The sequence below is a fragment of the Platichthys flesus genome, chromosome 5 (genome assembly GCF_949316205.1).
Source record: "Platichthys flesus chromosome 5, fPlaFle2.1, whole genome shotgun sequence".
Taxonomy (NCBI): Eukaryota; Metazoa; Chordata; class Actinopteri; order Pleuronectiformes; family Pleuronectidae; genus Platichthys; species Platichthys flesus.
Window position 1 is genome coordinate 20,420,930 of NC_084949.1, and position 25,468 is coordinate 20,446,397.

At 43.6% G+C, this 25,468-nt stretch overlaps 1 protein-coding gene across 1 annotated transcript; it reads right to left on the reverse strand.

Annotated features, from left to right (window-relative positions):
* Window positions 1-1,608: 1,608 nt before the first annotated feature.
* Window positions 1,609-25,076, reverse strand: tbc1d9 (TBC1 domain family, member 9 (with GRAM domain)). The gene is made up of 21 exons (XM_062387290.1): window positions 24,370-25,076; window positions 18,049-18,159; window positions 16,256-16,374; window positions 15,640-15,868; window positions 14,707-14,968; window positions 13,895-14,102; window positions 13,201-13,407; window positions 12,919-13,083; window positions 12,293-12,443; window positions 10,330-10,544; window positions 10,075-10,192; window positions 9,388-9,673; window positions 9,110-9,239; window positions 8,764-8,862; window positions 7,993-8,061; window positions 6,475-6,715; window positions 6,262-6,327; window positions 5,778-5,864; window positions 4,261-4,329; window positions 3,693-3,796; window positions 1,609-3,369 (listed from the first exon to the last, which is right to left on the reverse strand). The coding sequence occupies exons 1-21, from the start codon at window positions 24,488-24,490 to the stop codon at window positions 2,596-2,598; spliced, it is 3,831 nt and encodes a 1,276-aa protein (XP_062243274.1). The 5' UTR covers window positions 24,491-25,076; the 3' UTR covers window positions 1,609-2,595.
* Between the last annotated feature and the right edge of the window lie 392 nt (window positions 25,077-25,468).

The window sequence follows — 25,468 nt, forward strand, 5'->3', positions numbered from 1 at the left end:
GGTCAACGTGGAGCAAATAGGAACTTTGCATGTTTGCCTCTCAGCAGTTTGGCCGCAGCCAGTTGCATAATGTCCTGAATCCAACGTTACATTGGGGCCAATGGGGATTGTGGGAAAATTAGATTTTTGGAAGCAGGAAAAAGCTTAAAATTAAAATTCGAGAATTCACTCAGTTGTGATTTTAAAGCTGTAATGTATGTCTTCTAGTATTTCAGAGAGGTGATGATTTAGCTTTAGTTTGAGGAGCTGTTGAACTGCTTGACTTCTAATAATTAGTCTTTTCACAAGTGTTAGAAAACACTTTGTAATTTGATCTTAATGAACGAAGGATTTATTGTATAATGTTGTTGACGCTTAATATGTTTATGTAAGTGTGTCTTACAGTGAATAATAAGATATGTGTTTTTAAAGAAAATGTTATGTTGTAATTGTCAATTGTTAGATGAAGTACACGAGCTTCAAGTAATGTGAGTAATATTTAATTTGTCCTGGTTTAAATCGTCCCTCACTGATTACTGATTGCTGGTTTTCAATGTGTCTGAGTTGCGAGGCCTCTGATTGGCTGAGAGCATGGTTGTGTGTGAGCTCACTGAGCTGTGATAGGTCGACCCGAGCCACAACCCCAGAGTGTAAGTTCCACAGAAAATAAAAAAGTTAACCTGTCAATTCATTGCAATATATCACAGTAAGAGATCTAACTCGGACAGGTTGTTAACCCAAATGCAAAAGGCATCAAGGAAAATAAATCACAATCAATTACGTTAATCAATATATATTTTATGGAATTACTCAAATCAAAATAACAAACAAATCAAACTTGTATGATTAATAAACAAATATCAAGTACTCATTGTGTCCAGTGATCAATAAAAAAGACAAATTCAGTATCATCAAATAAATGAAATAAGTTTTCATTAGTTCAGATGATGTGTGAGATTGTGTGTGTGGGGACTACGTTCAGGAAAAACAGGTTATATATAATATTCCATTCAGTTCATAATTGGATCAGTAGAAAGGGGAGTGTGTGTGAGTGTGTGTGTGTGTGTGTCCAATGAAAGTGAAAAGTGAGGGTAATGTGTGTTTTTAGAGGGGGAAGACGAGTGGTGAATTTACTAGAGGCAAAGGGAATCCTTAAAGCCTGGAGCGTTTCAGTTTGGAGACTTATCTGGTGTGGATCATCCAGTACAGAGGGTCCGGGGATCAGCTCCTTTGGCTCCTGGTCCAGGAAGATGGTGGAAGAAACCCAGTCAGTTCTTGGCCCACCTGTCCAGAAACTAGTTTATCTTTTTGGGATCTCCTTCCTTCACCTCCTCTCACTTCACATGTTATCTTCCATGCTTCCTTCTGTTGAGTTCCCCTCTCTTCTGGCTCACAGGTGGGTCCAATTTATCCTGTTGAGGCCATTCTGTCCATTTAATTGTCTCCTTACTGCTACAATTTTGTTTTAATAAAGATGTTTAAAAGAACCTAAATATGTTCAATATTTATCTATTGTTAAAACTCATGGAGATTAAGTTAAAATCCTCTTCCACCAGGTGGCAGTAGTGCTCTAAACTGACCTTGTTTACAATGGCCTTTAGAATAAACAAATACAAGTTTGAGGCAATGTACTGTGCAGCATTGAATCAAACAGTAATTTTAATGAGATGGAGTGATACACAACGCATCAGAATCCAGAGCAATGACGAGCAACTCGAAATAAAAACAATGGAATAAAAAAAAATATACAGATCAAAAAGGAAATAAAAACATTAAAAATTAAAAAAGGGTTTTAGTCGGAGTGTAGACGACACTGCGATAAAAGGCAAATACAGATCATACGATTGTAAACAGAGAAAGTGCAGGCTCTTCATTCAAAAGCATTTTCTTAGTGTAATCATCATTTTCTCAGAACATTGATTTCCTGAAACATTGTGGTTGAAACGTTTTTGTTACCATTAGCATTATTAGTAGGAGATAAAATGTTGTGGGAGGGGAATATCCAGGGAGTAATATTAACAGTGTGTGTTTGTGAGTAGTTATATTACATTACAGTGATGTGGAGCTACAAAGAGTTTACACGACAACACATGAAAGTTCAATTTTCACAGCTTTTGTTTTTTTAAATTGTGAAACAGTTAAAAAAAATGTAAGATTAGCAGCAAATAAAATGGTGAAGTGAGGGCGCGGAGGTTCGGGCAGATATAATGTAAGACTTATCGATATCCCAGTTTGACACCAGACTGTATCTGTGGACATTCACATCTACCACAGCCGAAGAGTACGAGAGATTACAATATTAACACCTATGCTTAATGTCTTATAAAGTACAGCTACTACATGTACACACGGATTTCATTCGAGCAAACCTTAATATTAACGTCCTGGTCCGTCTCAGCAGGACAGCGTCTAGTGATTGTTATAATAAAAGTCTTTCACATCTGGTAAAATACATTGCTAAGAGAGGTTTTTGGTCACAGTCGTTCAACTATCATTTACAAACATTTTACATTGACCTTCAGTCCCGTCTCAAACGGACACACTTTTCGCTCCTCCGTCTGATCCTCGTGTTTCCCTTTTTTAATCTAGTCTCTGTGTGACATCTCCTGTGAGACTTCAGCCGGATAATGAGATCTCATAGTCACTCGTTGACAGCAGGGGGCGCCCGACCTTACGCACGTTCTTGGCGTTGGTTATACGAGCCGCCACCTCCACCGGCTTTTCAAAATAATGTACCAGGGCCTGCTCGGTGAGCACAGAGGCCAGGAACTGCTCAAACGAGATGGCCCAGTCTTTGTCAATGCTGGAGCTGTGAGGCAGCGCTCTGTCCAGGGGGCCGCAGCCCCGCTCGCCGTTGTCGTTGCGCACCAGGACTGTGTCCTCTGCGATGTCCTCGCACTGCAGCTTCTCGTCCAGCTCGTGGGAGCCGGCGCTGAGCACCGAGTACGACGACATCGAGGTGTCATCTTTGGTTTCGTCATCCGAGATGAGCATGGCAGAGGATGTGCAAATGTCTTTAAGGGACGAGTCCTCCAGCTTGATGTCTTGCATAGGTAGCAGCTGCTGGCTCCCTTCGTCCCCTCTCCCCTCATCGCAGGGGCTCGTCTTGTTCTCCGAGCCTGCATGGACGAACTCGCCTTCCTGGTCCCGCTGCTGGAGCTCGCAGTCGAGCCCAGCCTCCTGGGGGGAGTTGGGATCAGTGGTGTCGGATTGACCCTCACTGTTGTGGTCCTTTCTACTGGCGGCGGAGGAGGAGGCGAAGAGCTTCCCCACCTCTCCCATTTCCAGCAGTAAACTGGTGACAGTGGCCGTGGCGTGGTAGAGCTCCTGTTCCGAGACGTCCTCACTGAACATGCTGTACAGGGTCTTGCAAAGCTCGATGAACTGGGTCTGGAGGAAAGAACATTTCAGACGGTTACAACCAACATCTGGCTGTTGTCTGCAATGGGAATGAATACAATCCCATCAGCTCCCATCAAACGACTCTGCAGGGGACACAGCTGTTTATTGGCTTTGATCCGCAGTGATGGAAACATAGCAGCTGAGTGAACATGATCATTTCTTCTTTTTATCTTTTCCAGTCTTGAAGCTGATGCTTCAACTTTTTATATGATTCACATTGAAATTCTTTTTAATTCTTTGGAAAAACGCATGATGTATTTAAACTTGTGTAAACTCGTCAACTGTTGATGAGCAGAGAGGAGGAAACTCACCTGATTGAGCTTGGGGTGGTCTTTTGTGTTTTCGCGTTTGGACTTGCTCTCCTGGTTCCACAGTTTCAGGTAATGCCGGTAATCAGGATTGTTCAGTTTCTTGACTGTAATATGTAATAAAAAAAAGGATGAGTCATGTATTTCAGTCAAAAGATTAAACAAAGCAAAAAACACAGATGGCATGTGTGCTACTGAACTGCTTTCGTCTGTACAGCTACAATTTTCGAATGAGTAATTATAAGACCTCTGTATATTTTTTCCTCCTCAATGGGAAATAAACTTAAACTGATGTCTCTGGTTCTCAGAAGTAAACGATGATGATACATTACATAAACAGACAAGTAGTCTCCTGCCTCCTGAATGATCTGGTGTCCTCTTTTTAAATGGATGAGAAGATAAATTCGCTCCATTCAGCTGTGAAAAACAATTATTCTATAACTGGTTGCATTTATCATTTTGATCCGATAAGAATGTGGTGTGAAGATTTCACAGATTCGTAAGAAAACATCCATCTGCTCGATAGGATTAAACCGCATTAGATTGTAATTAATGTCGCTGTGTTGCTGACCTTTTTCAGTCTTAAACGTAACTCGGACGAATCCATCGTCCTTCTCACTTCTGCACTTTGAGTCAGGACCTGAGGAGAGAGGGAACGGGAGATCAACGCCAGTTAAATTCATGTGCACATTTTCACTGATGAAGAACATATTTCATTTTGGTGCAGATCCAGGATTTATTTTTCCCACTTTCTTTAACAGTGTATGTTTTTCAACATTTAGATTTCATGGATCGGAAAAAAAGGATCAGGCTTGTTAAGGGGGGCTCTTATTTATGAGTGTGTGCAATGCAGGAGATATATGTGAGGGGCTAAAACACAATAAAACATGATTTTCAGGTTATTCTGTCATTTTAATCAAATCTCTGATTGTTACCATGACATGAAAAGTGCCCTCTACGTTTCCAGGTTCTCCAGGATGCCTGGGAACCCCGTTATAGATCTCCACAGGTGAGGCTGAACATTTAGCAGCCGAACCTCTGGCAGTATTCTCTACAATCAGATTATATCCACATATAATGTAGTGTTACCACGATATCACCAGTCCCTGCTGATATTAACCAAATGTATGTGTTGGAAAAGAACGGCTCTGAAGTCTCAGATGTCCTGTTTGATCAGCTGCACCTCCAGCTACATTAACACAGATGGCTCCAGTTCATGGATTTAATTTCCCGAGCAGCGGCCGTCAGATCTGTGAGGGGTTTGAAGCGGCTCCTACCCTCTGCATAGTCAGACACAGGATCCCCCTGCAGGCCCCCTGATTCACACTCATCCACGTGTGTGTCATTGTGCCGCTGCTTTCATCGCAGTCTGTGTGCACAATGCAGGCTGCACGCCCCGTCTGCTGCTTCAAGGTTAACACAACCACACTTTCAGCCAGCAAACCACATGGCGTGTTGCTTGCACATAACAACAACGAGACAAAACAGCTCACACTCATCCTAGGCTCATAATGACTTTCTCAAGGCCTCCACTTTGTAGATATCAACAGTTGTGTGCTGACAAACAACACCAACTAATTACTGGCCACGTGGCCTCTGATTGTGATGATTGTCTTCTGTGAACGGCCCTAAATAATAACTAGGATAATGGAATATTTCGTCAGGACCCGTGAATTATTTCCAGTGAAATGTGTGAAGATGTCAAAGAAACGTCCCATCTGCCGTTGAAATTAAAAAAATAAATAATCCTGGATCCACCCCGACCTGGATCTGCACCAAAATGTAATGGGTTCTTCCCTGACCGATACCGCAAGCTTCCACCGAGTTTCATGAGAATCCATCCAGGGTTTCTTGTGTAATGCTGCTCTCCTTCATTTTAGCGGTTGAGAATTTATTTTTAATAAGTTCGGTATTAATCACAATCATTGCTACTTGCTTCAAATTATGTCAGAAACGCAAAATGGTTGCACCCGCGATATTTTGGCTTCATTTTTCGTTCAACACAGGGAGCATGATTATTTAATTCCGTGTGATGTATAAATGTAGTAAATTAGTCTCCCAGGGGAAAAAAACATTTCAGGATCTTACCGATTGACATATCTGGAGTGATGTCTTCAAAGAAGTACTGAGTGGCTTCAAAGGCCGAGTCGGGCTCCTCCTGTTCATGAACGACTTCTGTGGGAAAAGAAAATTCAACTCAGATTGTGGGAAAATCCTATAAATGGTTATTTTTCATTTAAATTTCCTTATAATGCATCTTACAATAGGGTTCTTTTTGATAAATTAATTTTAGTATCAATAAAAGAGTAAAAACAACTTTCCGATTAATACCCTTAATTAACCTGAATTCAAAATAGAGTGAATATCTTTTTATTTCATGTCAGTCAAATTATAAAAAGGTGCTGACAAAAGGAAACCTGAGGAGGCGAAACATTTTCTCTTTCATAGACACTTTCCTCAGGGCCATCTCCGCTCTGTGCATCTAATGATCCTGCTCCACTGAAACGAGATATATACATATTCCCTAAAGATGATGTGTCATCATGACTGAGCTGCATTGATTCAAACTCACCAGGTAACACGTGCATCTTGTAGAGGAGCTTCAGCTTCTCCGTGAGGTCCCTGTGATACAGAACACCTGCAACACAACAACAAGCTTTAGAGACTGTATCTGTCGGAACTGTTTCCTAAGGTGATGCATCATCTTCAGTTAGAATCGTCAAAAGCATCAGTGTCACTACGATACGAAGCATTAGTTCTGTGGTAACACTCTGTCTCTTCTCACCCAGGCCGCTGATGAACTCCCTGAAGTTGATGAGGGCGTCTCCGTTCTGGTCGAGGAGCCGGAAGAAGCGCAGGGCCAGCGGGTCAGAGTGGGTCCCGTTGGCCCAGGGGAACAGCAGGTTGAACAGGCCCTTGAACTGCTCCACGTCGATGCGGTACTGCTCCAGGTAGGGCAGGCCGGGGTCGTGGCGCTCGGTGGGGCTGCTGCTGCCGCCCCAGTAACAGCTGGTCAGGTGCTCGGCCTGCAGCAGAGGAGGGAGAGACGGTTACAACTGAACCACACCAGTTGAAAGTACTAGAGTTACCGCCTCCGCCAACCAGTTCAGATTCCATCTACAAATGTATATTTTCCCAGACTCATTCATAAGGTCGCCATGACCTTTGTGACGGAAATCTGGAGATACAAGAGGCTGGAAACCATAAAGTTATCTCCATGTATTTAATAAGGGGCTTTCTGAAGAAAGGATCAACACAGGGAGTCACAAGGAGCTCAGAGTGATGATGAAGAACAGTCAAAAGCACAGGTCTTATAAAGCAGGACTTAGGGCTGTCCTTCTGGACCAATCCAGACAGGTTTCCATAGGTGGGGGAAGGAGAGGATTCTAAACAGCTGATTCACATCCTTTTCCTTAGGTGATAAGAGAACATACACTTCTTCCTTTAATGGATAATTAAGTCGCAAAAGGTCTCACTGTATTCAAGTCATAAACAGTTCCAACCCTAAAACAGCTCAAGTCATAAACAATCTGGTCTATATAAATACAAGTCATAAAGCTCTCTTGACAAGGCTTCAAACACGTACTATCCAAATGCAAAATAGTTTTTCAACCATGCTTAGTTAATTTTTCTACTACACCTTTGACTACTAAAATCTAATCTGTTCATCTTTGTGTTCAAGTCTCAACTGGTCAAAATTTGAAGAAATCCCCGATAAGAGTTTTGTGAGGTAACAGATACCTTGACCTGTGAACACTAAAAAAAAGCTTCTGGGGAATGGTTGATCTATGGGTTGTCCCAATATATCACCTTCACAGGAACATGAGGGAACAGTGACTTTGACCTTTGACCACGAAAACATAATCAGTTCATCCAAATTAAAGTTTGTAACAAATTAGAAGAAATTGGCCAATGGTGTTCTTGAGAAATCGAAAAAATACTTGAATTTGAACTGGTTTGACTGGAAAACGGCACAGTTGCATTCTGTCATGTTTGTGAAAACCTACAGAGAATTAGCTTGTAAAAACATTATCACTCTTGAATGATCATAATCATTATGAAAACTGTGCCATTTATGACCTCTCAAATAAACAGTGTTTTATAGAGGCCTGCAGCAAAGGAGCAGCTAAACTCGAGGAATATAATTAGAAAGCTTGTGCCGACGCTCCTGCACCATTATTCATTTATCTGTAAAGATCTAGTATGAGCTTGAGTCACAGTCTGTGTTTCTGTCTCAGGACAGTAAGTGGAAGCTGCAGGCTCACAGTTAGTCACTCAGCATAAATGTGTCTCTATTACTCACCTTAAACAGCATGTAGAGTTCCTCCAGCTCATCTATACTGAAGGCCGTCTCTGTTACAATGGTCCTGACCTGAAACGTCAAATAATCAGATTAGGTAAAAATAGAAGCCGCAGAAGAACGTTGAGTGTCATTAAGGGAAGAGCAGAGAATCTAATAATGTGGAACACGGCTCTTTCTAGGTCAAACTTCAAATCTAATTTGACCTGAACAACTAAGAGACTTGTCTGTTCTCTGTGATGTTATTTAAGAAACTTCGAGGAGGGATAGGACATTTGGCTTGGACCCAGACAAAGGGGATTTTCATTTTTCTGTGATAATAGAAGATTTTTCAACATTTTCCTCCATTTCCAGACTTTCACTCAAAACCCTGCGCTTGCACTCAAATATACCATGCTTGTGCTTGGATTTTAATAACGTAACCAAAATCATCACAAGCCCTGACATTCTCCTGGTTGGGGAATTCTGAGAGATTTGTTGCACTAAAAAGTGCAGAAGAAAAAAACAATCTGAGAGGGGAGGAGAAATCTGAGATCAGACGCTTCACGTGCACAGGGGGGATAAGAGCTGGAGTAACAAGCAAGCTCTTGAATAAAAGATAGAATAAGAATAGCCTACATATTTGGGGGATTATAAAATGTAGTCTCTTTATCCTGAAACCTTTTGGCATGGATCAAGACAAAGGGGCGTATCCATTTAAAAAAATATTTCACATATTTGGATGTAGTGGCTCCACTGCCTACAATTCCAGCTCCAGTATTTATACGTCCTTACCACGTTGCGTTTAGTCGTATCCTCGATGGTTTGGATGACCCGCAGTCTCTGCTTGAAACGCATCTGTTCAATCACATCTGCACGGATGGAGCCAAAGTTCTGATGGTCAACATGGAGAGGAGAAACAGAGAGAGATGAAGGTGAACTCAACTGTGGTGCACCTGAAAGACTGATGACGCAGCAGAATAACGACAAGGACGGCTGGATGATGATAGTGAAATCGTACAAACTAAAAACATTCCCTACAAAGTTATAACATTACAACTTCATAGATACTAATGGGAAATATATGATCTGTACTTGTCAAACCAAAAACACAACTGTCTTCATCAGCCGTGTTAAATACCTCGTAGGAGCTGCGGACCAGTTTGAAGATGTCCACCTCAGGATGTGGTTCTCCGTTGTCTGTTAGTAAGGAGTGCAGGTGGGGGATGGGAGGTAAAGTGCTGTCCTTATTGGTCACACTGTCCAAGTACCTACACAACCAGACAAGTGGAGAAGATCAGTATATAACGCAAACATTTTCTTTCCCCGAGTTTGGGATGGGGGGGGGGGGGGGGGGTACAGGAAAGACGCCTCCTCGACTTCACATACAAAAATAAAATGCCCGTTGCCTCTTCTCACCTGCCTAGCACAGTCATGGCCTCGCCGTCGTCCTTGCAGTCCAGCAGCAGGTCGATGTTGGCGTGCAGCACGGACAGCGCCAGCTGAAAGATGACCTTGATGCCGTCGTAGAAGAAGCAGTCCACCACCACCACCGCGCTCTCGAACGGCATGACGGACAGGAAGAGGGTGAGGAACCACGAGAGGGAAATGGTGGAGATGACCCCGAGGTCCTGCATGCAGTCGTACAGCTGGGGAACGTACTCCCGGGCGAGCTCCTCGAACACGCCCTGATCCACCAGGGCTCCTGTGGAAACGAGGAGGACGTTAAATCAGGGACATTTGTCTTTAAACCAGTTGATGTCTCCATCATCTATGGTCTGCTCATCCTTTGAGGCTCACGGGGGGGGAGCTGGAGCCAATCTCACTGGACATTGGATAAGAGGCGGGGCTACAGCCTGCACATGTTCCAGCCGATTGCAGGTCTGACATACAGAGACACAACCAATCACACTCACATTCACACATACAGCCAATTTAGAACCACCAATAAATCTGATTTCCAAGCTTACGTCTAACACCATCTAAATCATGTTAGCAGGAAAGGGCTGGATTGACTCTGAAAACATACTCGGAGGTATTATACTAAACCAACCAAGACGACACGAAACACATAAATGGAGGATCACAGGAGAATCTCATACTGACCTACAACTCTGGTGTTGTAGTAGTCGGGCAGCATCCTCTCACAGAGCGCCACCAGCAGCCAAAACGCCTCCTCTTCTTTGGCGTAGAGCAGCAACACGGAGGTCACGATATTCATGGCCTGTAAAGTCGGGGGGAGAGGAGCAGGAAAAGAATGGGTTGATGTTGACTGTGACGTGTTTCTACCAGTTTGTGGAGATAAACAAACAAGAGTGAGTGATTGTGTGTGTGTGTGTGTGTGTGTGTGTGTGTGTGTACCTGACAGTATCCGATATTGGGATTTCTGAAAGCGTAGGCGGTGAGGACCCTGCGGAGGGCGGCGATGCCCATCTCGTTCTGGAAGGCCGGGTGCTCCGGTAGAGAGCGGTGCAGGTCCCTCTCGATCTCCTCCGTCGCCAGGTTGTACTTCCCCATGGACCTCTCCACCAGGTCCTCGTAGTATCCGCGGTGAGTGGCCATCTCGTTGATCGCTCCTGCCAAAACACACAAACATTTTAAAAAGGCTGAAACCGACTTCTGTGTAAAATCTCCTCCCCCAAATCAATCCTCTGTCCGAAGCACTTGAGACAAGGTGAGGAAAAGAAAACAGTGTTTGTGATGGGTGTTTGGAAAAAGAATATGATGAACTTTATTGATCCCCAGGCAAAGGAAAAAGTACTATGAACATAAGTAGATAACTAAAGACATAATGGAAATTTACTACTAAGGCATATACAAAACATTAATTATCAGTATATACCACATTGTGATACATATAGGTGATTAATTAGGTTCTGTATCTCAGAAGCACAAATGCCAAACCTCTATCAGGTGAGTTGCAGATCTCGTGTCAGTTTTTTTTGCTGCACAGTAAAGTACATAAACAAATTCATTACATTACTCGATTAATGCTATTTTATGCTATAAAAATGAGGTGAAGTATCGTGATTGACAGCTGACACAGACTGAGACGAGCGTTATACCTCAGCTCCACATCACGATCCCTGCCGCTCAGACTCTGGCTCCAAATGACATTAAAAACACAAGATCAAATCATTTCTGCACCTGAGATGATCACATGTCATTCTATTTTATAATCTCTTTTTTTTTTTTAATCACTTTCTTTGGAGATTGTGAAATAGGGAGTTTCTTGACACTTACATTTTTACAATTACATTTTTCAGAGGTGTGATGGCAGGTTTAGAATGTTGTTGCAATCGGACCAGATCTCACCAAACAAGTTTGTACAACCTTTGTTCTAAAACAACATTAAAATCAACAACTGAGAGTTTCAAACAAGTTTACCGGAGGGCGGGAGGAGCCGCGTGTAACCCGACTCTGCTCAGGTGGAGACGAGTTGCTACTGGTGCATGACGCATGACCGGGCCTGTTCACAGGGAGGTTTGGAGCCTGTGCTCACCTGAATATGTAGCACGTGTTACAGAGAGTGTGTTCAGCCCCGAGACCTCAAGTGACTCAGACAAGTGGATGACTGTAAATACACGAGGGAGCGATTTGATAAACACATTATTCAGTAAGTGATCATTTGCATAAACAGGATGTGAGTGAGATCTGATCAGTGGTCACAGGAGACACATTCAGGACACATTTTAATACCCGGTTTGAACTAAGTACACTATGTGTACTAAGAGTACATGTGTACTTGTGATCGGTAGGACGGATGTCTGACCTGGGCCTGGGACGCTTGTGGCCACACTGCCTTCAGCTTACTGAGTAATCACACATCAATAACATGTTTCATTGAGTTTTCTAAAAGTTAAACCCCAGTTTCTTCTGGATAATCAAATCAAATTATAATACAGTGCTCCTTTTCTATCACTCATCATTCAAACACTAGCTGCACAATAGTCAGGAACATTTGTGGGCTTCAGGACTCTTGTGGTCTAGGGGGATTGAACCACTGACCTTCGGCATGTGAACAACCCGCTCTTCCTCCTGAGCCACAGCCAGGTTATCACATTAGACCTGAAGATGTGCTCTGATATGACGCACCAAACACAACCTGTCTGTCAACTAGCAATCAGCACTGGCAGCAGGACGTTTGTAAAAATAAATGACACCTAGATAAAATATGCATCACAGGTCTTGTGATTAAACACGTAGCTTGCATAGGTGCGGCCTAATTAGTCAGAGTTTATGATTGGATCAGCTGCAGCGCTGTTTCCTCAGGGTGCATTGCTATGGCCGGGTTTATTTCAGGCCTCCCGGAACATTTCCTCACCAGAGAACAGCAGCCACAGCTCCCCCCGCATGCTCTCAGGAATCCCCTTGAGGACCAGCTCTTTGGTCTTCTCGGTGCGGTACATACACACGCCCTGTCCGAACTCAGTGAAGTGGTTCTTCCACGCCTGCTCCTTCATGAACTCCTTCGCCTGAGGAAAAAGAAGGGAAGCGATTTCACGAGCGGCTGCAGCCCAAATCTAGGATCTATCAGTTTCAGTATCTATTAATATATTCTACATCTTGCACACAAAGCATGAATACTCTGGAGTCCTATTACACTAAGAATAACAACAAGTCTTGAGTCATAAAGAAAAACATACCTTTTTTTAATACATCTTTAAAAGGTTGCTGCTAGCATCAGTTCTCCATTCAGTGTAATGACTATCCAATGATAGGGTATTAAAATGCCAAGAGTGACTTAATAACTCAGAATTTAAGACCAAAAATTATAATTCAATTCAAGGCACCAATTTTGTCCCTGGAGGGCAATTCAAAAATATCCTCCGAGAGAAGTAGGATGTGATATTGGCTCAGAGCGGTGTTAGATAAAGCATTTCTCTGTTATGTACCAAACTGGATAAGAATGTTTTCTGTTTTTATCTGACACAGTGTGATTGAACTCACCAGCTTGGGGTTGAACTCCTCGGGCGAGCGCCGGCGGTACATGGTCATCAGGGCCTGTGTCGCCGTGGGAACGCTGCTGTCGTTGAGGTTAAACGTTCGCTCGCCCTCTGAACCCGAGCTGTTGTGCGGGCTGCTGGAGAGCAGGGATCCAGGCTGGGAGTAAACCTGCAGAGGAATTGTGCCGTTAGAATACTTTTTTCAGAGATAAACGAAACTATGCATGTCAAATAAGTAAAAGAGACCATTTAATCTCCTCGGTTAAAAGCACTCAATCGTTCCTACCTCCTCGTCTGAGCTGTTGAGGCTGCTGGTCAGTTCCCTCTCCAGGTAGATCTTGGACGTGGTCTGCTGCAGGAAGTCAGAGATCCTCTGCACCAGGAAGTCTCGGTCCTTCAGGTTTGCAAACAGGAAGGTCATGCAGTTCTTGGTGCTGATGGAGAGCGGGCTGGGCAGCACGTTGGAGCTGTCGGCCTTCTCCACGATGGTCACCTGGAAGACGTCGGGTCAGAGTCACCGTCTCAGTCAACATGAAATAATTAAGTAGAAAGCTTCCTTGTTCATGACGCATTTAGCTCAAAGAGTAAAAGTAAATTCCAAAAATATGGAATCAAATCGACCTGACACGTGTTTAAAATGCTGATTACTAATCACATAAATAGAGACAAAGATAATAAATTACAAGTCACAAAATCAACGTAAACATTAAAGAATTTGAAACATAGAAACCATCTACTACTGCAGAAAGAGTAGATTATTGTAGAACCCTTTAAAAATGACTAATTACTCTTCCCCATTACCCCTTGTTACTCATATCTATTGCTGCAGGCTCCCTCATGAATTTAAGTGCTGTGTCATGCTGGAGAAGGATTTATATAAAACCACACTCACATTTGCATAATTTACTTCATAAAATACTTCCAAGTATCTCATCTTTTAAAATGCTGATAAACAACGAGACCCATCTAGACGGACTCACCTCGCGCAGCGGGATGATGAGGCTGCACAGAGTCTCTTCCTTGCTGGTGAAGCAGATGTAGTTGGTGGAGATAAACATCTGTCCCAGGATGTGCATCTTATTGAAGGGGGTCCACAGGGTGCAGTCCGTGTGTCCATCCAGCTTTTCGTCTTTGGGCAGACGGAAGAGCGCCCGGTAACGCTCGCTCTTAGCTCTCGCATCCAGGTCCCTGAAAGACGCAGAGTCCCGTCAGATGACTTTTATAAACACATGATGTGAGAGCTCGGTTTGAGGCTGAAAATGTTGGATTCTAACCTAATTTTACTACTAAGGTAAAATAAAGTGATCTAAATCATTTACTCTAGAGCAAAAGAATGCACAGAATAATATAGTAAATGCATTACGATGACATCAAAGCAGATAACTTGATTCACTCATGTTATACAATTTGGATGAATGATTGGTCTATGTTATGTAAGCAAATACTCTGATATAACGACACACTGCAGGGAATGAAACCCATGCTTACATGAACTATGCTGAGAAAAACAAACTTGGGACCTTCAGGCCATTATTTAAGATCTCACATGAGCCCGATCAGAGTTCAGAAACACAACAGTCTTTTATTTCCCGCACACATGGATGTAATGCGACTTACAGCACTTTCACAATCTCTCACTAAGAACCCAGATAACCAACCACTCTGCCAACCACAACACATTAAAGGTTCAAATCGACCGCAAGTCATAAACATGCTTTATTATTGATGAGTGTATAAGCCCCCCCCCCCCACCCCCGCCCCCCACACGCGCTCTGCGTCACCTCTCTCTCACCTCTTGAGGGCCGACACCTTCATGGGCGTCTTCTTCTTGAGCTTGGGCAGCGAGCGGTCCTGCTCGAAGCCCTTGTTGTCCAGGAGCTGACGCATGGCGATGTTGGCCAGCTGCTCCGCCAGCTTGAACGTCTCGTTGATGTTGAGGAAGACGGAGAAGACGTGCTCGTTGGTGCGGTTGCTCACCTTGATGGCGTCGGGCAGCAGGAGGGTGGCGCTCTTCTCCAGCTGGGTCATGTCGGCCCAACGCACCACCAGTTTGGCTGAAATAATAAAACAAATCAGTACATTTTAGCCTTGAAAATTGTTTCTTCAGATATTTAACAAACTCTTAATGAGATGCAAAAGACAACAAACATCTAATGTGACAATATGCAACAGAACATTGTTTTATGTGAGCTTGAGAAATATGTTTTGCGATTTTTTTGACTCATTCTTTGTATATATTGTTTGTTATGTATTAAGTGAAATCGCCACTACAATGACTGCCCTGTCGATTGTATGCCTCTCCCTCAGTACAGTCTCAGTCTACATACATTTATTTTCCGGACACACATGTGACTCACGGTAACCTTTGACCTTTGAGCACTCAAGTTCTATTGAAACATTTTTAACCAAATTCGTAAGGATGCCCTGATGGTGTTCCTGTGATGTCGCGATCACAAGGCACGACATGTGCTTCGTGTGGTCACAACATCCTTAACCTTTGACCTTTGACACTAAAATCAAATCATGCCCTCTGGCTTGGTGCAAATTAAACCTATGAAGCACGATTAATGCATTTTGAAATGCTTTCAGTTACTCATCAGAAAAAAAACATCAAACTGAAATGGTTTGACACCTTTGAGCAACAGCAGGTGCAAAAAATAAAGTAAAGGTGCTAACCACCCTGCACCCCCGCCCTGTGAGAAACATGAAATGATCTGTGTCTAACCTTCTTTTCCCAGCAAGTAGGAGTAGAAGCAGAGGTGGTTGATGCTGAGGTAGAGCCATCCCTGCCGAGGCACCTTGCCCTTCCAGTAGCTGCAGGAGTAGTAGTTGACCAGCTTCTCCTCTTCGGGCATCCCGAACATCTTGCGGAACTTGGCGCTGGCCTCCTTGAACTTGTCCGAGTCGTCGTCCTCTTTGACATCGTGGTTCTTGTTGTACTCGGCGATGATGCCCTGCAGCGAGGTGTCAAAGTGATAGAATGAGAAAATGAGCTGAGACCTAAAACCCCAAACCTCATTATTACCTAATGCATAAAAGGCAGCAGTAGTTTATGTCACTGAAGCTTCAGATCAGAAACAAGTTCATAAGCTAAAGACACCAGGAAGTTTGAGTGTGCAACCTTTTCTAGTTTATGATAATGTGAGCATGAGCATTTGTTGAATAATATTTTGCTCTGTGGCAATAACAGGCATATATTTTAGTAGATCTTCTTCAGTTTGCTTGTTTTATGATGCATCGCTTGTGAAAGTTATTTGCACGTTTAATACTGTGACCAACAAACAGTCTTTAAATACAAATGTATACACTAAAACTAGACAATCTTTTTATATTTTCTTTACCTGAACCTTTCCTTTGACGAAAGTGGTGATGTCGTTCTCGTTGTCAAAGATGGAGAGGGTCTGCAGCAGGTTGTGTTCCAGCCACTCCCAGTGCTCCGTGATCTCTTTACGGGACGTTCCTGCAGAGGAGGGGGGAGGAGGAGGAGGAGGGGGAGGAGGAGGAGGAGGAGGGAGAGTCAGAGCACTCAGGCAGCGAGTTCACTGGACAAGCACGGAGGTCTAATGTTTCAGAAACGACCATGAAGGACAAATGCATGTAAACAAAATCAAAAAAAAGATCTGCAGAGAAATATTCATGGAAGCAGATTAGAGTAATTTTTAAAGCAAAATAGCCTAAGATTCACTGGTTCCAGCTTTTCCGTGGTGAAGAGTTAATGGTATTTGAACATCAGATGTCACTTTAAGCTATGGTAGATGATGACAGACAGTTTTCACTATTTATTCTAAAGACCAAACTAATTATCAGTAAATCTGCTGTTGTGTTACCGTCAGTAATCAGCGAGGGTTGCATCAAATTTTTTGCGGCCGAAAGGAGAATTTCAATGCCATAATGGCTTCCATTGTGGACCATTATCCCTCAGCACAGCTGCACACGGGCCTTCAGTGAGTGCACATTCACTGCATTAGCTGCGTCTGCCAGACTGCTCCACTCGCCTGATATCTCTGGGCTGCAGAATTAAGAAGTGGGTTGGGAGGGGGGAGCCAGTGCCATTTCAAAGCCAGGCTGGTCTTCAGTGTGGGCCTCCATTTCAGACAGAGACGGCACAAACTGCTTCTCATATCATAATCTTATCAAGTGTCACTGTGAAGGACGTCTATGAAAACGATACCGTACATGTCCTTATGGAAACATGTAGGAGTTCACACCAACATTCAAACACGTTGTCATAATACTAGTTTCTAATAAATGACCTTTTTCATTTTTTCTTTCGCTCTCAAGTCTCAGCAGATCTGAGTTGTGATTGTGTTTTCAGGCTCAACCAAAGCAGCGTCTCCTTTGTTATTTTCCAGTGATAAGTATAGAGCTGAAAGAATTTGTTCATTTACTGATTAGTCGGTCTGGGGATTAATCGGGACGAATTCTGATTATCTGTTCTTGTCAAGTGGGTTATTGTTAAAAGCAGCAATGCCCCAGATTCAATGGTCCCAGCTCGCAGTTGGGAGAATATGCTTGTGCTTTCATAGCTGGTTGTTTGTTATTTCGCAGACACGACCGGAAACTCCATGAAAGAATGCAGAAGGGGTCCATTTTCTTTCAACTTTGAATTCGCGGATCCTGATAAAATAAATAAGACCAATTACTGGACTGATATTTAAGGGTTTATGCAATCTAATTAAAAGGAATAACAAAAATAAAAATCGGGATTCCTATGGATTTAAATGTGGTTTCATGAGGGGACTTTGGGGCCTTGATGTGTTTACAAACACTCTCAGACACAGAGATTATGCAGACTGCATTTTTGAGAATACTCTGTTGAGTGGTCAGCTGAACAAGATCACATCCAGTCACGCTTCAGCATCTGTTTCTGCGCCCCTTCCTGTAATCCTGCCCTTTAAAGCCACTGGGGCATGATGTAATGCTTGGCATGCAGGGAACTACCATGGGAAACAGCAGGACATTAGAGCATCATGTGTTGTGCAGGGGGTGAAATTACAGAGGGGTTTATACTGGAATGACCTGCATCGGGAAAATTAAATCACCCTCAGTCACCTGAAGTTGTGTATTTCAACCAAATCAATTCAGAACCTGGATTTTCTTGATATTTCTTAAGAGGGAGTTAAGATGTGCATACCATGAGCAATGATCCAGTAAATTAAAGAGTCAGGGGTCTGGTAGAGGATCCTGTACGGAGCCATTCGAGCGCTCGAGTCCAGGACGACATCCAGGGTCCCGACCAGCAGACCTACAATACAAGAAAACAAAAAAATACATATATTAAAAAAAAGACAGAGAAGTAAAACACTAACACAAACAAACACCAGAGTTCAGAGCAATCCGATCACAAGGAACGTAGAGATCCAACGGTCAATAAAAATCTTCACACTGTAATGACCTTAAAATGTCTTCAGCCGTGACAGATCCGCCCTAACAGACATGTAACAGCCACAAATGAACATGTGAGGCACATGACAAATTAAGTGCATTACCTTGCAGATCATTTAGTCATGCATAGGCAAAAAAGGGGAAACCCACGAGGTCATGTGGTTTTTGGAGACGAGTTTAAGAAAAACATCCTGTAGCTGCAACCTCTGTGCTCTACGTTACAGGCGTGTAGGTTTATTTGTTGTTATGATCAGGTTTTATATGGTTCATTTTTATCGGATATTAAAAAGGTGTTTATTTGAGGTAAGGCAATAACCACAGACAGTTGAGCATTGACAAACAAAGTTGATACAAGTTAAATGTCACCAGAGAAAAGAGATCATTTACTGAAACAATGAGGATTTATCTCATTTATAGAAGACAAGATTTCAGTAAAAGGCTTGAGAGTCGTCAGTGTTTCTCAGTATGAGAAGCACGCGTGAACTAGTGTGTTTCAGACAAGCAACACTGCAGACCCCCCTTCATGAAGCTCTCAATGGAAGAACCTAATTACTTATTAAATGGAGCATATACACCTTTAGAGATGATGTTTAACCTGGAGCTTGAACATATTAGGTCAGCAAGGTTTCAAATGTCTTTGTTTGCTGTTTATCCTCCTCCACATTTGTCTTTTAGATCTATGATGATCTTTAGAAGGTGACTTCCACTTTAAGTAGAGGGTGTGAAAAGCCACGTGTGAAATTTGTCTTCTGTGAACGAGGAGGAGGATCTCTGCTCCGAGAACATTTTAAAAAGGCAAGAATAAGCAGCTTTGCAAATGTTGCATGAGAACCTGCAAGGTTGACCAAGGTCAACAAAGGGCAGGGCAGGGTCGGAATCGAACTTGTGTCATCACAATCTCAAAACCGGCAGTCAGCAACATAAGCAACCCTTGGTAGCTCTGATTATTCTACACTGGTTGAGAGGAGGTTAACGTTCAGCGGCCATGGGAGACGAGTTATTTTTGTTCAGCAGCGAGAGAGAGAGAGAGAGAGAGAGAGAGAGAGAAGACAAGTGAGGGAAGTTGAAGCATTTTCTTGTTTTCAGCGATAAAAAGGAAACAACTCTGGAAAGGCAGAAATTATATTAAAAGAACTGTAGATCTGTGAGACTAAATAATTCATTAGAATCTTTTCTCTTAAAATCAACGCTCTTCTCTGCCCTCAAGTCAGTTTCTCTGCATTTCTTCATACATTTGACATCACATTAGCATCTCTCATGGCTTTAAAGCAACACAAGCATCTTTAATAAACCAACACTGACCTACATATGGACGGTGATTGTTATGTCAAATTATACCAACAGACTTTCTGATGTGTCCGAACCACAGACCGTCTATAGAGATGGACAACGTGCGCCACTTCCTCCCATTATCAACAAATGAAGGCAAAATATCCCAGAGACGAACACTGGCCTCCTGCACATCTGGAGCCAGGGTTTGCGCAGAAACAACTCCCACCGATACATGTGCTTGACCAATCATGAGTCGGTCTCAGCTGTCAATTATCACCGTTATCATTTCCTGCAGTTTTTAGAACATCAAATAACAAACTAAAACCAAAGTTAGTAGAAAAATTACAATTAAAACGACCTCAAAGAAGGGACACCATCTTTGCGATAAACGTATCTATCATTTACTTAACGTTTTTGGTTTGGACCAGGTCCCATCCACTGACATTGAGGTGGCAGGGTTCATGACCTATACTGCAGCCAGCCGCCGGGTGGGTCGATTGAGACGCATTGGCTTCACTTTCATTTAACCCTAACCCTAACCCTAACCCTGCTTATCCATCATCATACACACACACACGTCTATGGCCAGGACAACGTCATACTAAATATTCACTTGTATCCAACCTAGCTGAAGGAATCAATTATGTAGAGTCAGTTTTGAGATGGCGTCACACCGGCCAGGATGTCCCTCAATACTCTTCTTTACAACTCGGTGCTCATGAGGCCGCACCCCACCCATCTCTGAACTCTGCCTTTATCTGACCATAAACCTTATAATACACTTTATCTATGTGGCACTTCAACTGACTCAGTTACAAAGAGCCCAACAGAAAGAAAAAAGTGCAACTTCCAGTAAATACAGAGAACGACTGTCAGTTCATGAATCCGAAAATAAAACGTTAAGTCAAGCGTTCATAAAAACTTTACGGTTAAATGAATTCTCTCAGCTAAGCAACTGTAAAGATATCTGTTAAAATATCCTCTAGCTGTGACGCTACATCTATTCTCAGTGAAACACACAAAGTAGCCTCTGTGCTGGTTCCTGCTCCAGTGAGTGTCTCCAACAACACGTTTTGCCTTGATACACAATCACACACACGCAGACACGCATCACAGTCACAGCTGGTAAAAAGGCAATGAACTGTAGTTATCTCCAAATTAATCGCACCGAAACTAATGAGATAAAGCAGCCTGACAAAAAGATGTCATCTCTCAGTCAGGAACACACACCAGTTAGCGCTTCAGTATCAGCTGTTCTTGCTTTTGTGGTAAACAATTTTATGACGAGCAACAATGGACTCTAGTTGTGCAGCGCGTTATGAATGGTTCAGGCTGTGAGACACGATCTGAGGTTTAACGCAGCAAAGTCACAGGTTACACAGACGGGAGACCGCAGAGAGTGTGAGACCACTTTGGCGTCTACCTCCTCCTCTCAGACTGAGAGTGACATCAGCATTTTGGAAACATTTTGCTCAGCTTATTTCAGCCAATTTCAACTCTTGGTTCCATAAATTCCAAATTCAAAAAGGGTTGTCATGATAAAAATCCCCTTATGGGCTAAAAATGGAGATTTTACATGTGACTCAATTCTTACTCACTTCATGACTGGGATTAATGAATATGCTGATTTGACCCCAGTGTTTTGGTGCTGACTGATTTCGTCTATTAATTTCTGAAGTCTGTCTGTCTGCATCTCATATCTGGAGAAATATCTTATCTGGCCTGTGTATGGTTAAGGGCCAAAGGAAGTGCAGTGTTGAATTTGGTGTGACTCACACACCGATGATTTCCCGCCACAAACTGCACGAGTCTGTGTACACGTTCAAAACAGAAAACAACACACAGTTCCTATGGTTCTTGTTCTGCTTCTTATTTCTGGTTGGCTGGAAAAAATCCTTAAAGTGAGCAATCCCCTTCTGAACGGAGCGAGCTCTCAAACCATGTGATGCTTTGTGCGTCTCACCTCAGAGCACAACCAGAGCTGAACCAAAACAAATCACCTCGTCTGGAACATGAGTTTTCCACTAGGTGGGAGAGAAGGAAACCAAACCAACTGCATGTTTTCTATTGTTTCTATCCTCTCTGGACCAAAATACAAGAGACAACAGCTTAGAAGGGGGGGGGGGGGGGTTGGTTGCTGCCGCAGGACGTTTGCATTGAGCAAACAGAAGAAAACCATCTCCCCAAGACTTAAAATCAATACTGGGTCGGATAACAGAAGCCTGAGACGAGCCTGGATCATGAGCATCACATGCAGGTCCCACTGGATCCACTTATTAGCCACATTTTACTGCTTTTCCACCATTTCTAGATGCACCCACATTAATCACTGGTCATAAAGAGGCAGATAAGATTGTGGCCTGCAAAGAACAGGGCCGGTATGAGTATGGCATGTGACACTGCAAGCAATCATACAGTGCAGATTGTGAAATAGCGTGCAGTACAGTATTATTGTGTCATTTTATGCCACGCGCACTATTGTGTTGAGTTGTGCAACATGTGACACGATGGCTGTCTGATAAACAGTGGTTCTGTTGTGTACGGATGCTCGGATGCTGCATTTTGTATATTCGTGCATCTTTTAAAGCGTAAGATATGTAACTCCGGCCTCTAGGGGTCTCTCGATCAAAATAATTAAATACCTAGTTTGATGACATCGTTAAGCAGTGGGGGATCATGGGAGTTGCTGTCTTCACCACCATTGCAGACGAAAATCTACTTGACCCGACTCAACTGAAAATAAGTGAGGGAATGACTTAAAGTTGTGTTTACGTAACGCAGCAGACGGCATAGTTGTGGAAAGAAAAAACAGCCGACTGGCTAACAGGCCAACAATGTGTTTTTCTTTCATTTCTTCATTCTTCTTATAGCATGGACGGGCAATTACAAGGAAACAAAATGAAAAGCCCCTTTAAAGTGGGGATTGACCTTTTGGAAATGTGAGTAGTCAACAAAACATACTACACAGGATCTAGTTGTTTTGAGAATTCTTACATATTAGATCTTTCAAACAGTGGTTGCTATTCAGTCTTCTGACCTTTTAAGGTTAGACAACGTCAACTTGTGACCCCTCCTTACAGGTTGTGTGTGTGTGCGAGGTTATAGTGCAGTCCAAACAACGTGACCCTTTGTTGACATTTCTACAGTTCTTAAGCCTGAGGAGGTCAAATTATTCAAATATATAAAGAAAAGACCGAATTTCTGAGTCAATGGATTTTCCCCTTTTCCCACCAGCCCTCACTGGCCCAGTGCCAGCTCCGACATACGAGCTAAAGACCTGTTGAGTGGAATATCCAGATTAACACCTGGCTCCCGGCAACAAACGTTCCATCCTGGTGCCGCTGATGGCTTCCCCCCCCCCTGGACTAAGTGCCTGAGGATGGTGCCAGTGCCACAGTGTGCCCAGCACCAACTGGCACATGGCACAAGCCAGCCAGCTCAGCATTTACATAACAATGACATCATCATTGTAGCACCACTTGGCACTTAATGCGTGTTGCCACAGAAAGAACATGACAGAGATTGAGAAATAGAGACTGCAAGTGTCAAGTAACTCAATTTAACATCTGCATCCAGTGTAATATTGTGTTCAACTGCTATATCTGACTTTACGTCATCATTAGTCCGACTAAGGCTGAGACGTATCAGCCCAGACTATAAAATGATAGAAACTCCATGTTGGTCCTAACCTTGAGGCTGGGGCTTCCACAAGGAGTAGAGATTAACATGAAGTCTGCCAGATAATAACAGCAGGCAGGAAACATTTAATAAAATGCAGAAACACAAAATGATGTCTGTAGGAGAGCCACCCGAGGGCCTGAAACACAACATGGCTGTTCCAGATATAAATGTAATAATCAGGACGCAAACAATCTCATCTGCAAGTTTCCATGTGCCAACAGATTAATGTTGCATTTTCTCTAAAGATGTTCAAAGGTATCTCGTGTTTTAATCTTGAGGAACAAGCTGAATTAAGGATGATGAATTGGCAATTTCCATAACCGGTCCCTCGTCCTCCTCTTCCTCATCGCTCTCTTTCCTCCTCCTGCTGCTGCTGATGTTGTTGTTTGACCCATTTTGGATGGAATAAGCAAGAGGGAGGAGGAGGAGGAGTAATGAGAGAAGGAAGAAGCAGAATGATTCAGCACGAGCAAGCAGGCGGATCATGTCTGTGGTTCAGACAGATGCTGTGTTGCCGAGGCCCCCGTGCAGTCACAGGGCAGCTGCACAACAGAAACCACCTCAGCTGCTCGTGTTTGTGTTGTTCCAGAAGCTGGAATCTAATTTCCCCTTAGCTTTCTTGTGGCCTGGACAAAATGGGCGTGAGCCACTTGTAAATTGTGGGCCTTTTAGGGGCAAACATGCTGTTGGTGTGTTAAAGAGGCCCATGTGGTAAACGTTGAATATGCACAAAGCTAATTCAGGCCACCTTCGACAAATTTAGTATATAGGCTATTTGTGGCCCAGATCTGGCACAGAAGAGACAACTGGCCTAGTGCCATCCTTCCAATTGGTAATGTATGTGGACCAGAAGACAGTGTGGACCAAATCTGGACCAAAACAGCGGAGGTGTGCAGCACTTCGCCCTGTCTGTGGTGATGTTTGGTGTCAGTGCCTGGTCAAAGGCTGAGGCCTGATTTATCCCACATCCAGGTGAATCACCTGTGCCAGCTGTTTGGTCATGTGACCCTCGTCACGTGTGTTTCACCTCTCACTACAACCACCACCTTTTCCTTTCCTCGCTGCCATGTTTATAATTCTAACAGATCCGTTCATAAATACACAAACAGACACTCACCGGCCAGTCCTCCGCCTCCATCCCCGTGGCCCTTCCGTCTCTGGAGGATGAAATACGGGTTGGCCCTCTCGGTGATCCACAGCGCGCCCGCCAGTAACACGTCTTCGGGACTGACCCACATATTTCTCCACGTTTGTTTGTTTGTCTTGTTTAAGAACACATTGAACACGCAGGCGCGATTCTCGACCCTTTAAAGCACCACCTGGAGCGAGGGTAAGACCCGGGTGGCTTTAGATGAAAGCTGTCAGCACGGATCGGTCTGGATCGGTTTGGATCGGCCTGCACCAGATGCAAGTCCTGACAGCGAAATGCTGTGCGCAAAAACCGTGTCTATCTCTGTCACACAGCCGTCTCCTGTGCGCACCGCCGAATGGAGGAGTGTGTGTTTACGCAGCCTGGCTCGGTGTCTCGGCCGCAGAGCGCAGCGCAGCGCCGGGATTCGATCACTCTTTGTTGTCCATGTTCCGAGAGGCTCCGAGAGGATCCGAGCCTCCGAGGCTGCAGGTGCGATGATCCGGGTCACAGCCGCTGTTTGAGGAAATCTGCTTCACGGTCGATCGACGACAGTCTGCAAGGCGCCACGGCGGAGCTCTGTGTCCGTGTGGTGAGAGCACGAAGACGACACCTCTGCTGTAAACCCAACAATAACGCTGCGGTTCCTCCTCCTTCTCCCTTCTTCTCCTCCTACTCCTCCTGCTGCCTCACGCCGACTAAAGTGTGCGCGTCACTGGCTGGACATCGCGAGACATCAGCGAGCAGAGCAGGAGGCGGGTGCACGTCATGAAATAAGGAATACATAATTGTTTTGTTTTAAAACCCATGGTTTGTTGTGCCCGTGGTAAAATGCATGTGTCACGTCACTACCCAGAAGTATAAGGACGTTCATGGAAGGAGTTCATGTATTTTATCCCCACATAGGAAATAACATGGGTGGATTAAAATGTGCAGCAACACATCGTTTGTTGTTGTTGGCATCTGTAAAAGGATATGAGGTTTTTGTTTGACTAACTGGCTGAAGGAGCATTAAAGAGAAAATGATTTACAGATATGGATGTGGGCCTCTTGTAGCCCTAACAAAATAGATGTGTTTTATTTGGCT